This window comes from Acinonyx jubatus, chromosome B1 (assembly GCF_027475565.1).
Source record: "Acinonyx jubatus isolate Ajub_Pintada_27869175 chromosome B1, VMU_Ajub_asm_v1.0, whole genome shotgun sequence".
Lineage (NCBI taxonomy): Eukaryota > Metazoa > Chordata > Mammalia > Carnivora > Felidae > Acinonyx > Acinonyx jubatus.
In genome coordinates this window covers 134,253,291-134,269,272 of record NC_069382.1, presented here as the reverse complement: position 1 = coordinate 134,269,272, position 15,982 = coordinate 134,253,291, and the positions used below count along the sequence as shown (strand labels likewise).

The 15,982-nt window shown below is 44.1% G+C and overlaps 1 protein-coding gene and 1 pseudogene across 10 annotated transcripts in view; both read right to left on the bottom strand.

Moving 5' to 3' along the window:
• Positions 1 to 4,413: 4,413 nt before the first annotated feature.
• On the bottom strand, positions 4,414 to 5,069 carry LOC113598226 (60S ribosomal protein L39-like; annotated as a pseudogene).
• A 6,799-nt stretch (positions 5,070 to 11,868) lies between these two features.
• HELQ (helicase, POLQ like) overlaps positions 11,869 to 15,982 on the bottom strand; it is a 42,770-nt gene continuing 38,656 nt past the window's right edge. For 4 of the 10 annotated variants that reach the window (XM_053217165.1, XM_015085320.3, XM_053217167.1 and 1 more), the window contains one exon: positions 11,870 to 13,279. In XM_053217165.1, the coding sequence (XP_053073140.1) occupies positions 13,225 to 13,279 (55 nt within the window). In that variant the 3' untranslated portion in view covers positions 11,870 to 13,224. Of the gene's footprint in view, positions 13,280 to 15,982 lie in introns of all 10 variants that reach the window. The other 6 variants (XM_027059829.2, XM_027059814.2, XM_015085321.3 and 3 more) reach the window with 5 other exon arrangements.

The window sequence follows — 15,982 nt, the reverse complement described above, 5'->3', positions numbered from 1 at the left end:
CAGAGACTTAGTTTTTGCATTCCCTTTGTTCCCTTGAAATCCTTTACTGCTGAGGTTTCTGCATTTCTTTGTAATTCAGCACCGCCTGGGAGGTTCTGCCAGCCGTGTGCTTGGGCAAGCTGGGCACAGGCCTGGGAGAATAGCTGCGGGCCTAAAATGACTTCTCTTGTTTCACAAAAGCTTTGTCTCATCTTTTCTTTTTCTGGTTCACAGCCCTCTCGGGAGCTTTCCCGGTGCAATCTGAAACCTCTGAAACCTGCCGCAGCAATCAGAGGGCAGGGAGAGACCGAAGAAAGAGGCAGGCCGCCCTGGGTTGGTAGGTGGCAATTTAAATAATAGCAAAGGGAACTTACCTAGGAGGCTTGTCTTGGGCCGCAGCAAGATGAATAGATCCCCACACCGTCGCCCTCCAAATCTTAAGAGTTTTATAAAGAGGCCCTAACTGGGCCAGTCAAGTATACCGTGCGGGTGTTTTCAACAGCACATCACCATCTCAACACTGTGTCCTTGGAGCAGCCTCTGGGAGCTGGAAAGGCAAGTGGAACCCGCATTCCAAGGACAGGGGAGGGGGGAGGAGTCTCCGGGAGCCCCAGTTCAGCTCACGGGTCTGTTGGTGGTCACATGTTTTTGATGATGTTACCCAACATCTGGGGACCCCTAACTCTTTCTGCTTACATAATGTCTTAACCTCTCCCTGGAATGGACTCTTAGACCAGTCAACATGGAATTACCTAATTAGCACTAGAGAGGTAATCTGCCTGACAGACCCTTGTTGTTCCCAAAAGGAGGGTGACCTTGCCACCAAAATTCTGCTCTTTGCTAGTAACTTCCTTGTCCTGCCCCCTTCTGCCTATAAAAGTCTTTCTTTCATTTTGCACAGCTCTTTGGAGCTCCTTTCTATCTGCTAGATGGGATTCTGATTCATCAATCAAATAAAGCCAACAAGGTCTTTAAAATGTACTCAGTTGAATTTTGTTTTTTTAACACAAGGGTTCAGCATTCGCCTCCCCAACCTGAAACCAGAGCTCATTTTGTTTTGTCTGCCAGAAATACGGCAGCTGGTCACTACTCCTCACTACAGCTCAGCTCTGGGAGCTGTTTTTATCAAGCAAAGCTCCTATCAACAAAGGAAAGGAGAAATTTAAACAAGAAAGGAATAGAATGATTCCTTGGGAAGGACTATGAAATACTGACATGTCCTTTTGAAGCAAAGGTGATTTTAAGATCACATACGAGTTGTTTGAAAACAATACTAATGTTGATTACAATTCGATTAAGGACAAGTTCTAAGACACTGATACAACAGAGAACTTAATCTTGAACTGAATGAAGATGAAAAGAAAAAAAGAATAAATTGGGGTCAAATAGCCTTATTGGGAAAGGAGGAATGCGTGTCCACATCTCTGACAAACTTTGTTTTTTGTTTGTTTGTTTTGTTTTTTTTCTTTAATTTTTTTTTCAACGTTTATTTATTTTTGGGACAGAGAGAGACAGAGCATGAACAGGCGAGAGGCAAAGAGAGAGGGAGACACAGAATCGGAAACAGGCTCCAGGCTCTGAGCCATCAGCCCAGAGCCCGACTCACGGACCGCGAGATCGTGACCTGGCTGAAGTCGGACGCTTAACTGACTGCGCCACCCAGTCGCCCCCAGACTTTGTTTTTTAACTATCCTAATAAACTAGCATGTGTTGTGGAAATGTAATGAAAAGTGAAATGTCTTCTCAACTCAGAAAACCTCTCTACAAAGAAGAGAAAGAAAATAATTTTTTTATTGAATAAGCATTAAACCAGAATGTGATATGCATCTCTGGCCATCTGCTAAAGAGATGGCAGACAGCGGGGAAATCTTGCGCCCTTACAGCTGAGCGGATGCCCCGGTGACATTCGGCAGGTTTTGCAACGTGAACTCAGATGATAGTTGAAGTTAAGTTTGTCTTCTCCTAGGAAACTGCGAGGCAGGGCACCATCTTCCTTGAGGAGTACATTTCATAGAGATGGCTCTTGGTCCTCGGGGACACATTTCTGAGCTGTGAGACTGGCAAGAGGCTGGTGCAGCCATTAAAAAAAAGAAGAAAAAAAGATTTACATACGTTTGAAAAACAGAGAAAGAAATTGTGAAAGAAAAGGGAAAGGAAGGTCTCTTTCCTTGTTTCCAAAGGGTAGAATTAAGCCCCTTATCTTTAAGCCCTTTACACATACGGTGGGGTAACTTCTCAATTCACCTAACTCGGTAGATAATTGGGGGGGGGGGGCAGTAATTCAGTGAATGTCAGGTATGCAGTTTTTCCTCTTTGGCAAAACAGCAGAAACATACTCTTTTTCCGATTGCCTAGACCAGGGTTTCTTAACCACGGCACTATGAGCATTTTGGGGGGCAGATGATTCTGCGTGGTTTGGGACGGGCTTGTGCATTGCAGGATGTTTAGCAGCATCCTGACTTCTCCACCCACTAGATGCCCGTAGGACAACCCCCTCCCCCAACTTATGGCAATTAAAAACGTCTTCGGTCATAATAAAATATCCTAAGCGGAGTGGGGGTGGGAATCGCCCTCGGTTGAAAAGCACCGATGTAGACAAATGATCAAAACACATGAACCAAAGAGGTAGGTGAGCCTGGGCTGGGATGCCAACAAGCCTTCTGCCCTCACTACCTGAGCCACACCTGTCTGAGGCATGCTGGAGCTGTGGCCTGAGCACGGATATCCCGTGGAACTGAGGGTCAGTCCGCTTAGTGGAAGACATCTCTGTTTGTATCACCCAGCCACCAGTCTCCTTCCCACCCCCCCCACCCCCACCCCCCCGCCCCCACAGCACCTCTGGTCATTCTTTCTCAGTCCTTGTGATGCTGGGAGGAGGGTTGACCTGAATCATTGTAGCTCCAGGGCTTGTCTTGTGTCCAAGGCCTTGTCAATCACCGCACTTTATCTTTCCGGCTATCGTGAAAAAGAGGAAAGAGGAATGCTTTTTTGGATGGTTTTGCCTGGCTGTGAGAGTATGATCCTGCAGGCAGCCGCCTGGCCACCGTCATGGGGGAGGCTGACTGAGAATGGAAGCAATTCAGTGGGAAGCAGAATTAAGATAAAAGGCGAAAATATCCTGGACACAAAATTGGAGCCCTGGATCTAGCTATGTCTGAAACCATTGCTTCTGAATTGTGTGTTAATGTGAGTCATCAAAGCTGGGGCTGGGAATCTAGTGGCCAACCTGCACACAGCACTCACAGACCCTTCGAGCTTTCCGTTCTCCCCAAATGGATGGGGACGTGAGGTGGGTCTTAATCCTCTTTTTTTTTTTAGTTGCAAAGATTTTACCTCAAAATATTTACAGTTAATTTTTGTGGTGGTTTTAACACATTTCCACAAATACCTTGATACTTTGCCTTCAAGCAACGGGAGCTACAGCTGTCTCCCCTAAGTTATGAACTAAATAGACAGGGTGACTCACTTGTAGTCAGTAGAGAATGGAAATGTCCCAGTAGTAACTACAATGTCAAGATCTGCAGACATCACCTGAACTAAGTAGTCAAAGTAAACATCTCTAACAATAATGAAGGATGGTATCATGTCCCCTCCTCCCGATAGATGCAATGAGGAGGGTATTATAGCACATGATATTTCTTCCAAAAATGTACTACCCCAGTCTAATCATGGGAAAATATGAAACAACCTACCATGTGAGCGCCTTTCACAAAATAACTGAGGTCTTCAGGTCAAGGTCATAAAAACAAGAAAAGACCAATAAATTGTCAGAAACCAAAGTTAATTACGCAGGCCTGATGACTAAATGCAATATGGAATTTCGTTTGGTTCCTGGAACAGAAAAAAATATTATTGGAAATACATTATTGGGGCCATCGGTGAAATTTTAAAAAAGTTTTTAGTTTCATTAATAATTTTGTACCAGTATGAATGTATTAATTTTCATAAATGTACCCTGATTATTAACATTCTCTTCTAAACAGAGCCCATACTAGATAATCCAGTTGAGGGAGTATGATGTAGGCAACTGCTTAAAAAAGTGTTGAAAGACTTGGAAAGTCAAAGAAAGGATGGGGGAGAAGGGAAGGAGGAGCAAGCCACATATTTGCAACAGCAGAGAGCTGCTACTACCCGTAGGACTAGAGAGATCAGGGGAGAAGGTGGTACCAGGAAGCCAGGAACCAGAGCCACCACCATCGGTGGGAACAGTAGGGGCCAAGGGCAGGCCACCCCAAGATGGGCCACTTTGGCATAAAGATTATTTTGAGTTAAAAACAATCAAGACCCAGCAGATTCGGAAAAGTTCTTTACCTACCCCCCCCCCCCCACAACTGCCTAAAAAGAATGTACTTATTTATATTTATTTATTTCTCTATTTATTTAATTATTTTCAGTCAAAAGGTCTCACGTGTTTATTACTGAACCAACCTACAGGTGCAGAAGCATAATAACAGAGAAAAGTCTTTTCCGTGATACAACAGACAGGTAGTAGGGAGGTTTGGAGAGTGACGGAGTAGGAACACGTGACCTTCAGGCGGCATAAACGTGTGCCACCTCAGGTACGATCCCGTACAGACCTGGCTTCGTTCTTCTCCAATGCCGCCTCTTGGAGTTGTAGCTGGTGTTATTACCAGTTTTCATCCGAATCCCCTGAGGAATGGGACAATTCTGCTTTTTTGTTTCTTGGCCAGGAATCGCTTGATCCTGAAAGTCTTGTGAGAAGACATGGCAAGAAACAGTCAGCAGCACACGCCACGATGGCGGAGAGGAGGAGAGACCTAAAAGGAATTCGGACTGAGGACCTGCTCCAGGTGGAGAGCTGTGACCCTAGATAACTACATTATACTGTGAACTAGGCGTGGTAGACAGGCAGGAGCCAAGCAAGGCCTGTTTGATGGAAGCCCTCCATGGCCCATTGTTTCTCGGTGGCCCAGCAAACATTTGTTTACCACACATTTACCTTTTTTCATTCTTCCTAAAGACCCCATTCCTTCCCTTTGGAGACCCAGACCTTTGAAGACCCCGTTCTGCTTGGTTCAGAATGACATATATACTTCATGCTGCCTGACTGTGTTTGGAATTTCCATGTCTATGTGGATGCTCCCCAGGTCTGTAACTAAACATGATTTTTCTCCTGTTAATCTGTTTCATGTCAGTTTGATTCTTTGTCTGGCTAGCAGGACCATGAAGGGGACAGGAATTCTTGCTTCCTGACAGCACTGGCCACACTGCCAGAGGAGCTGAGACTGAAGAGGGGGTGCCTGACAGAAGCTGGAGCCTCGGGGGAGCCATGGCCAGAGAGGCTGCCCAATCGCCTCCCAGTGACTTTCATCGGAGAAATTGGAGAAGAAAATCTTTTCCTCTACCCTCTCAGGTTCAGTAACTGGGGGGCTGAGAATTTAACTGATGAAAGGCAGATTAACAAGAAAAAAAGGCAGAGTTAGTTTGAGTGTGCAATCTGATTATATGCCAGAATGCTGTGAGGAGTAACTCAAAGAGGAGGTTAGAATTTGGGAGTTTATTTACCTAAGTTAGTAGGGGAAAGGGAGGCTGGAAAAAAAGCTTCTATTGGAAGAACAGATAGGTTTCTTTTTTTTTTTTTTAATGTTTATTTTTGGGAGAGAGAGAGGCAGAGTATGAGCAGGGGAGGGGCAGAGAGAGAGGGAGACACAGAATCTGAAGCAGGCTCCCGGCTCCGAGCTGTCAGTGCAGAGCCTGATGTGGGGCTCAAACTCATGAACTCGAGATTGTGTCCTGAGCCGAAGTCGGACACTTAACTGACTGAGCCACCCAGGTGCCCCAAATAGAGTTCTTTAAGAAAGACAAATGGAGAGGCGCCTGGGTTGCTCAGTCGGTTAAGCATCTGACTCTTGAGCTCAGCTCAGGTCTTGATCTCAGGGTCATGAGTTCAAGCCCCGTGTTGGGCTCCACACAGAGCATGACGCCTTCTTAAAAAAAAAAAAAAAAAAAAAAGACACATGGGTTTTTAGGAGAACAAATAAGAGATAAGAAAATGTGTCGTGATGTTTGTTTATATAGGTGCAGGTGGTCTTTCCACCATGGAATTCCCCCAGAGAGGGGAAATATGGTAGGTTTACTCTTGGTCTCTCTCCTGGGAGCAGACCTGCCCCTAGCAGGAATTCATGGAAGTTAAATTTCTCAGAAGTTTCTCCTTTTAGTCAGGTAAGGGAAGTTCTGAGGGAGCTTCATGCTGTATCTGTTGAATCAAATATCTTCAAGTTAAGTTAACTCTGGGGTTTATACCAACTCTGGGGTTCCAAGCAGGTCCTGAGGGGGTTCAGGACATGCTCCTGTCAAATATGACACCGTAGCATATTGAATATTTTAAGCTGAAAGGGTTTGAGAAAACAGAAGCAGTAAGGTCACTGTGAATTTCCTTCTGCCCTTCTCCCAAAACAGGTAATAAAATCCCCATGTGAGAGTTGCCCTCCCTGTACCCCAGGAGAAGACATCCTTATCACCAAAGACAAAGGGACATGGAGAAGCATCTGAACAAATAGGCCTTACTAAGTTTCCCCTGCTGTACTTACCCCATACTCTTTTACCTGCCATATTTCTACACGACTGCCTACTCTTTGTTAAACCTAGCATAAAAATACTCAGGCTTAACTGTTTCTTTGGGCATCACATAAAACCTATATTAAATAAATGTGTGTGCTTTTCTCCTGTTCATCTGTCCCTGTTGGTTTAATTTTCAGCCCCAGCCAGGAACCCTAGGAGGGTTGAGGAAAACTTTTTATTTCCCTATGGTCCCCACAGGCTTAACCTAACTGAGGGCCGGTGGGCAAGAGAGCCCGGGAAAAGGAAGTATCCAGACTCTGGGCCCTGAAATTCAGAGAAACAAGAAGCAGGGAATGGTTTTAATAGCAAACGCACAAACGACTGGCCCATCTCTTTTTCTGTGGTCACCTGTGATCTTACCTTACCGTTTGCCCCATTTCGAGTCCTCCATTATGAAGGAAACAATGCCCACCCCTTAAACAGCAAGTCCAGTGGTTCATTTCTGGGTCTACTTAAATTGCTAACTTGCTGGTACTGCCTAAATAGCAAGCAGAGCTTTGTATTTGAGACACCTCCACCATGTCCCCAACAGTCATATACATGAAAACTACCAACTTACGTTGGTTTATAAGCAACACCAAACTGAGCGGTCATCATGAAACACCCGAATAACACTTGGAAGCTTCTTAATTCACAGTGTAGATGTGACAAGTGTTCCCAGAGATACGGAATGAAACCATCGTACCTATGGGACAATTGCCCTGCAATTCTAGCAGAGACCAGCCAGGGTACCTGTTTCAAGGTGGGATTCCACCTTCTCTTTCCCCAGAGATCACTGAAGTTCACAAGGGAGGAGCAGAAATCTGGAATGGGATTCTTCAGTCTTAGCCTGCTTAGTGTCTTGTATCTGACATAGGAATCCAACCAGCCACTGTGAATGAAACCACCAGCCATTATGAATCAGAAATATCCCAGTTATGCATTGGGATAAATAATGGGAAAGGCTCTCTGCCGAACTGACAAGAAAGAAGTTTTGGCAGCATCTGCTAGAACCTGCCCATTCTGCAGGAAGAGATAACAAAGCATGCCCTGCCCTCACTAACGCAAGAGCAGAGGCCGCCACTGCCCAGCTCGCTCTTCTCCTTCTGCTTCCGTCCTTACCTTTCCTGTGTGTGGATGTGGGCTTGTGTCCTTCATGCTTCTCTCAAGGACTTTCAGCTTCTCCTGCAGGAACACATATTCCTCCATCCCAACATCTTGGCAAAGATGAGTCTTTTTGCAGCAGGGCCATTAATGATAGTAGGAGCTGGTGTAAATCTAGGAACCAGGGCACAGGGGAAGGCGGTGACCCAATTACTGACAGCTGTTAGAGCCTCGTTTCTCTGCATTTTAGTTTCCCCAGCAGAGTGGCACAGACACCACCATCATTAACATTTAATTTTGATTTAGTATGTCTGCACTGGCTGGAACAACTAAAGTGCAGCCTGTTGCCTATAAAAGTTCAAGCCCCTTTGAGGTCAGTCTGATCCACACCTGCTCAGGCCCAAGCGAGGGGGAGAGGACACCGTTCAAGGTCATTCCAATTTCTAAAGGCTTCTTCCTGCTGCAGGTGTCTTGAAAGATAACTAAAAAGCTATGCGAAGAGCTGGGATTACTTATGCAAAACCCTCTTCCTCCTCCCCTGTGGTCACGCTGAGAAAAAGAAGAACTAAGGTTGTGTAATATAGATAGAAGGAACCCAAATACCAACCTTAGTGATGACAGTTTTTTTAGGTGGGCTAAGTGGTGCAATTTGAACATAACTAAAGAGTGATAAAGATCCTCTCCTTGACCATGCTTTAGACAGGCTCCTCTGAGCTCTCTTTTTGACCAGGCCTGGACTTTGACCTCTAGAACCTGCAGGCTCCCAGCACAAATGATTCCATCCATTTCCCAGCCCCCCAGAAGCCCCTGCCAACAGACTTGAATATACACATAGTTTCTAATTGCTGGAAGCTGCATGCTTAGGATGACCCCAACCCCCTTTAAAGTATCTACCTGAGGAATTCCTGTTTCAGCCCAAACCTGGTAACAAAGAGGCCCCAGGAACACCCCCACCCAAAACAGCTACTTTAGAAAGCTTGCAGTTGTAAATCCTTTCTTTCCAGCTTTGAGATGCAGAAGTTCCACCACCCAGAGCTGCAGGCTCAAGAACCCAGAGCTGTCGAAAAGCAAACCGGCAGGTAAACAACTCAGGCTCTCCCTCCCAGGCACTGGGCGGCTTGCTCTAACTTGCACCACTACCTCCTGTCACAAAGATACTAGGAGTTTGCTTCTCCTCCAGATAAGCACCCAAGAGTGAGTAATCCCAGTCTGCTGGGACCCCAGCTTGGTCCCCTGCCTACTCCTTCATTCTGGCTTTAATACGTCTGTCACCTCTGCATGGATAGAAGTTGAGCTCAGTTCACACGGGCCCTCTTCCCCACTGCAGTGGTTATTAATGAATAAAGTCTATCCTTGCCACTTCAACAAGCGGCCAGCTTATCTTTGACAAAGGTCAGGTGGTAGGGTCCCCTCCCTGAGGGGAGAAAAAAAAACTTCAAGGCAACCTGGCTATATGCATATATGTATGACAACATCCCTCACGACCTTGTAACATGAGACCACCTAATCAGGCCGCATGTTTGTGTGTTACCATATATGAGAGACAAAGAAATAGAAAATGTATAGAATACTATGCCACGTGGCATTCAGGGCTCAGTTCTTCAGTGGACCCAACTGAGCCCTACCAGCAAGAAAAGAGTTGCTTCCTGGGGGAAAAAAAAAAAAAAAAGAAAAAGAAAAGCCTTGGTGTCATGATTCTCTGTGCGAGAATCCTGCTACAGTCAAATCCACATGTTCTTGCCCTAGGGAGCAAGGGTTGTTAGATCGCAGTGCTGACAAGGCTAAGGTTATGAACTTGATCTCTATATGGCTCTGTCCATATCGTGGCTGCAGGTGCACACCTCTATCAGGTGTTTCTTTTTTTTAATTTTTTTTTAATGTTTATTTATTTTTGAGACAGAGAGAGACAGAGCATGAACGGGGGAGGGTCAGAGAGAGAGGGAGACACAGAATCTGAAGCAGGTTCCAGGCTCCGAGCTGTCAGCCCAGAGCCCGAAGCGGGGCTTGAACTCACGGACCGCGAGATCACGACCTGAGCTGAAGTCGGACGCTCAACCAACTGACGCTCAACCAACTGAGCCACCCAGGCGCCCCCCTATCAGATGTTTCAAGAGTGTCTCCAGTGGATCAGGAGAGACACCAGATTAGAAAGTAGAGATGGCCCGGCACAAACCATTTACTGCTGGCTTTGTTTTTTTTGTTTGTTTTTTGGTATCTCATTACTGCTTTAAGAGCTCAGATATCCAGATGGTGTGGCTTGCAGCCTTCACTCAGCTAGAAGACCACCTTCATGTCTGCCTTCCGCCAAACGCCCTTGTCCCTCTGTGTTAGACATTCCCAATTGCCTTGCCCTTTTAGCATCTAGCTCATGGTCTGCCTCTTTCACCAGGTCTTTCTCAAAAACTCCACCTCCCCTTCTCTGCCTCTAGTGCCTTTAAGCATTTATCTTTGGTACACTGTCTCATTCTGTTACCGTCAGTGGCTCACGGTTCATGTAACTGTGTAAGAAACAAGGACCGAGAACATTCCACCTTTTGTTTTCCATCCATGTCAAGCATCAGGCTAAGTATATTGAAACCCATCAGTTAAATGCATTTAGATATTTTCATTGAGCTTTCGAACAGCTTTGACAAATCTCAACAAAATGAGGTTGAATTCCTTCATAGCTTCTAGGATGGGCAGTGGGCTGTTATTATAATGCTCAGAGTGCTTACAAAGTTACACAGAATCAAATGCCTGTTACTGCACCCTATATGGAGTAGACAGTCTATTGCCTGTGGAGTTTTTCCAATTTTGTGTGTGATCAGGCAATACTATAAAAAGACAATCATTTAGGGGTGCCTGGGTGGCGCAGTCGGTTAAGCGTCCGACTTCAGCCAGGTCACGATCTCGCGGTCCGTGAGTTCGAGCCCCGCGTCGGGCTCTGGGCTGATGGCTCGGAGCCTGGAGCCTGTTTCCGATTCTGTGTCTCCCTCTCTCTCTGCCCCTCCCCCGTTCATGCTCTGTCTCTCTCTGTCCCAAAAATAAAAAACGTTGAAAAAAAAATAAAAAAAAAAAAAGACAATCATTTAGCATGTAGCATTGTAACAGCTAGGCTTTTACATTTACATTGTTGTTAGCCTACATTTTCATAGCTGTACACAGATCTCTTAATTATGATAACACACTTTATGCCCATTCAAGAGAAAAAAAGGGGTGCCTGGGTGGCTCAGTCGGCTGGGCATCCACCTTCGGCTCAGGTCATGATCTCATGGTCATGAGTTCGAGTCCCATGTCAGGATCCGTGCTGACAGTTAGGAGCATGGAGCCTGCTTCAGATTCTGTGTCTTCCTGTTAAACTCTCCCCCACTCACACTCCGTCTCTCTCTCTCTCTCTCTCTGTCTCAGAAATAAATAATAAACATTAAAAAAAGAAAAACAAAGTTTGGGAAGATGCCATAGACTAGATGGCTTGTGAAACTCCTCAGAGTTAGGGCTTCAAACTTCCAGTTTCCGTGGGAAAGTTGTTTTCTCTGTGTCCGTTTACTCATGGACATGGAAATAATAGTATGAGCCATACAGTGTTGTTGTTAGGATTAAATTAGTCACATGAAAGACTTACAATGTACTTGGCACATAGAAATTACTAGGTAAATGACTTAAAATAGTCGAAGATGTTAAGGCACGAAGAACTTAGAATGTGGGTCTTTTTGCAAAGTTTCCAATGGATGGCTCAGGTGAATAAAACTTTAAACTGGTCCGTTACTCCAAATCATTGCTGGGGGCGCCTGGGTGGCTCAGTCAGTTAAGCCTCCAACCTCAACTCAGGTCATGATCTCACAGTTCATGGGTTCGAGCCCCACATCGGGCTCTGTGCTGACAGCTTGGAGCCTGGAGCCTGCTCCAGATTCTGTGTTTCCCTCTCTCTCTGCCCCTGCTCATGCTCTGTCTTTCTCTCAAAAATAAATAAACAGTAAAAAAAAAAAAAAAGCTAGAAGGAAAAAGAATCATTGCTACTTACTACCTTTTTTCCTACAGATAACCAGCTACGTACATTCGAGCTATAAATCTAACAAGGGATGGGAGACAGGTGATGTTTAAGTTGTGTTTATTTATTTATTTATTTCAATATATGAAGTTTATTGTCAAATTGGTTTCCATACAACACCCAGTGCTCATCCCAAAAGATTCCCTCCCACTCCCCATCAACCCTCAGTTCTCAGTTTTTAAGAGTCTCTTGTGTTTTGGCTCTCTCCCACTCTAACCTCTTTTTTTTTTTTCTCCTTCCCCTCCCCCATGGGTTTCTGTTAAGTTTCTCAGGATCCACATAAGAGTGAAACCATATGGTATCTGTCTTTCTCTGTATGGCTTATTTCACTTAGCATCACACTCTCCAGTTCCATCCACGTTGCTACAAAGGGCCATATTTCATTCTTTCTCATTGCCATGTAGTACTCCATTGTGTATATAAACCACAACTTCTTTATCCATTCATCAGTTGATGGACATTTAGGCTCTTTCCATAATTTGGCTATCGTTGAGAGTGCTGCTATAAACATTGGGGTACAAGTGCCCCTATGCATCAGTACTCCTGTATCCCTTGGGTAAATTCCTAGCAGTGCTATTGCTGGGTCATAGGGTAGGTCTATTTTTAATTTTCTGAGGAATCTCCACACTGCTTTCCAGAGTGGCTGCACCAATTTGTATTCCCACCAACAGTGCAAGAGGGTTCCCGTTTCTCCACATCCTCTCCAGCATCTATAGTCTCCTGATTTGTTCATTTTGGCCACTCTGACTGGCGTGAGGTGATATCTGAGTGTGGTTTTGATTTGTATTTCCCTGATGAGAAGCGACTTAAGTTGTGTTTAAAGAGAATCTTTGAATTGTTAATTCGGGTAGTACTCATTCTTAGCACAGGTTCCTACTTGGTGTGTGACACTGGGCTTAAGTGCCGGGTGGCATCCAAAGAAGATAAAAAAAGGTCTTGGTCCTCCAGGAGGTTTCAAACTACCAGTATGAAAAAGGACATGGGCATAATGAAAGGCTCAGAATACTTACAGGAGGGAAAGAAGCATGTATGGGGTGGGGATCAGGACGTACTTGGACAATTTCAGCCAGGAGGCAGTGTTTGCGCATCTTTAGTTGACAGCTGGGCATACTGTACATATTAAAGATGCACTGGGTATAGCATTAAAGCAATTAGGAAAGGAAGAGTTTGGAAATCGTGGGAAAATTTTGGGATTTAGTCCAGTTTGATGAAAGGAGGTATTAAGAGAATAATAAAAGGTCTAGCAGCAAAGGCAGGCCGGAGATATGCTGAGGCAATTGGATCTCATTTTGTGGAGGACACTAGATTTTTGAGCAGAGAAATAACGTGCAGGTATCGAAGAAGATGGATTATTAGTGGGAAGGGTGAGAGGTATATTCAAACATCATCCACAGTTCTTAATGTATAATTAAAATGTATTTTTTCATTTTTAAATTATAGAGAGTCTTTAAGAAAAATATGTCTACTAAGTCAGTCATCTTAGAAAATGCTTGTCAGATGGCTTCATGCCTTCTCGGTGGAAGAGGTAATTCCGGGGAAATCAGAAGGCAATCTCAGCAACTCTTCCACTTCTTCTTGCAAAGCCTCTGCTTTTTCGTGCAACAGCATCTGCAATAAAAAATCAAGGCATGAGACCAAAATATGCATTGCCAGAGAATTGTGAACATTTTACCACCGTCTATTAGATACTTGAATCTTAATACATCAGCGATGTAGACATTAAAACTAATAATGAGACTGAAAAATAGCCACTTAAGAACAAGTGATTATAGTAAATGAAGCTGAGGCATTGAGTTAAAGCCATTTTAGCTGAGCACTGCATTTGGTACACCAAAAATAAAGGAGGTTTAAGACCCTCAAAGATTTGTTTTATTGAAGACTCAGCCACTTAAAAATTAACTTTTAATCTATAAAATGTAAGACAATTTTGCAAAAATTTAATTAGCTCTTGAAAATGTTATCCTTTATATATGCTTTTTATTATTCCTCAAAGTTTAGTATGCTATCTTTTAAAAACCTATCAGTGTTTCAAAGAAAAATTTTATTCAAGCTCCTAAAATTAACATGGCTAATTTCAAAAGAAACATAAAGAGCCAAGAAAGTAGTTCTAAACGTGGCGCATAGTAAACGTCAGTGAATATTTGCTGAGTAATGATTTTCCCTCTTTCTTTTAAAAACCACAAGTAGGGGCGCCTGGCTGGCTCAGCCAGTAGAACGTGCAATTCTTGACCTTGGGGTTGTAAGTGGTATAGACATCATTTAAAAAAAAAACAAAACCCAAAACCAAAACCCAAACAACAACAACTTTAAGAACAAAAGCCCAGAAATCGAGTGTTGGTATTTGTGCAGCTGGGTTTTGTGTATACTGGGGTGTAGTATCTGCATCACTTCTGTTACAGAAGTTTTATAATAAAAAGTTCCGCAAAATCACGTGGAGGAAAAAATCATACGACAAACCCACTCCAAGCGTGGCATTACATAGCATTATATACAGAAGAGATTAAAATGCAATCAGGTAAGCTTTCCAGTAGCTGAGGTAATGGTGACCACGTAAAACTAATCTCCCAATAGATCCTCTAAAAACGATACAGATCAATAAGACCAAGTAAACTGCCCAAAACTCACGTGTCAGCATTACTAGAATACAGAGAACACCATCAGCTTCAAATTACTTGTAGTTAAAAATACCTGCCAATTTCCAGCAGAACCATTTTTAAAAAAAAATTTTTTTTTTTAGCTTATTTATTTTGAGAGAGAGAGAGAGAGAGAACGAGCAAGGGAGGGGCAAAGAGAGAGAGGGAGAGAGAGAGAATCTCAAGCAGGCTCCACAGTGTCAGTGCAGAGCCTGACTCAGGGTTTGAATTCACGAACTGTGAGATCATGACCTGGGCCAAAGTCAAGAGCCAGACGCTTAACTGACTGAGCCACCCAGGTGCCCCAGGAATCTGTTGGTGAAATTGTGCTCAAGGAACATCACCTGCACCTAGACTTGATGTAGAATATTAGACCTTGAGCCTGAGTCTGATGCCATAAAGGAATAAATCTTGTAGGGATGAGTATATTTTGCATGTGAGAGAAATGTAAATTATCTGTGACCAGAGAGCAGACATTACAGATGACTGCAGATTATCTGGCACTCCCCTCTTGTACAGGTGGGGTCTAATTCCTCTTCCTTTCAATCTGGACTGATCTTAATGGCCTTCTAGTAACAAACAATATACAGCAAAAGTGACACTACACAACTTCCGAGGTTAGTTCAGAAGACGTCCTGCCTTTTCTGCCTCGATCTCTTGAAATGTTCACTCTCTGGACATTTCCTCTTGAAACTGAGCTGCCATGCTATAACAAAACCAAGCCTCATGGAAAGGCCATATGTAGCTGTTCCAGTTGAAAGCCCCAGATAACAGCCACTTTTCAACTGCCAGCCAAGTGAATGCGCCATCTTGGATTTCCAATTCAGTCAAGCCTTCAGATGACTACAGCCCCAGTCAAAATCTGACTGTAATAGCATGAGACTCCAAGTGCGAATCATGCTGCTAAACCTTTCCAGAATTAGGATTCTGGAAACATAAGCAAAATAAAATAGCTGTTTTAAGCCACTAAGTTTTTGAGAGAGAGACAGACACAGAGAGAGAGAGTGAGAGAGAACCAGTGGGGAAGGGGCAGAGAGGGAGGGAGAGAGAGAATCCCAAGCAGACTCTGCACTGTCAGTGCACAGCCTGATGTGGGGCTTGAACTCATGACCCTGAGATCATGGTTACTCAAGCTAGTTTCCAAGCAAGTTCAACAGCACACCCTTGGGAGTGTCTGGACAGTTTTGTCAGCATCCCAGTGGGCAGTTTCCTGCTTGCCAGCATCGGCTGCAACACAACTAAGGAACTTATCTGCTGTCCAGTGAGCCACAGCCACACCCTCTCCAATGAAGTCTGAATCCCATCCCCAGGGGGCGGTGTCAGGTGAGGGTGAACATGCTCCTCATGATTCCTTCCCATGTTTGTTGAAGTTCTGTTTACCCCTTAGAAAGCAACCAGTAATCTTTGGTACTAGTTACTAATTCTTTATTTTAAATGTTCCTCTTCAAATTACTGTGTGGTTTCCGTTCCTAATAATTAGAGCCTGACAGATATACCCCCCAAAATCAGAAAGTCCAGTAACGATGGGGACAGGTCAATAAGACAAATTGGCCTACATCTAGAAAAGGATAAGTAGGATAGTAAATCACCTAAAACAAGATTATTTAATATGGATGAAAGAAACAGAAAAGAGAAACCTTTGGAGGCAAAGAGAGCTGTTTTCAAATATGTGAAAAAC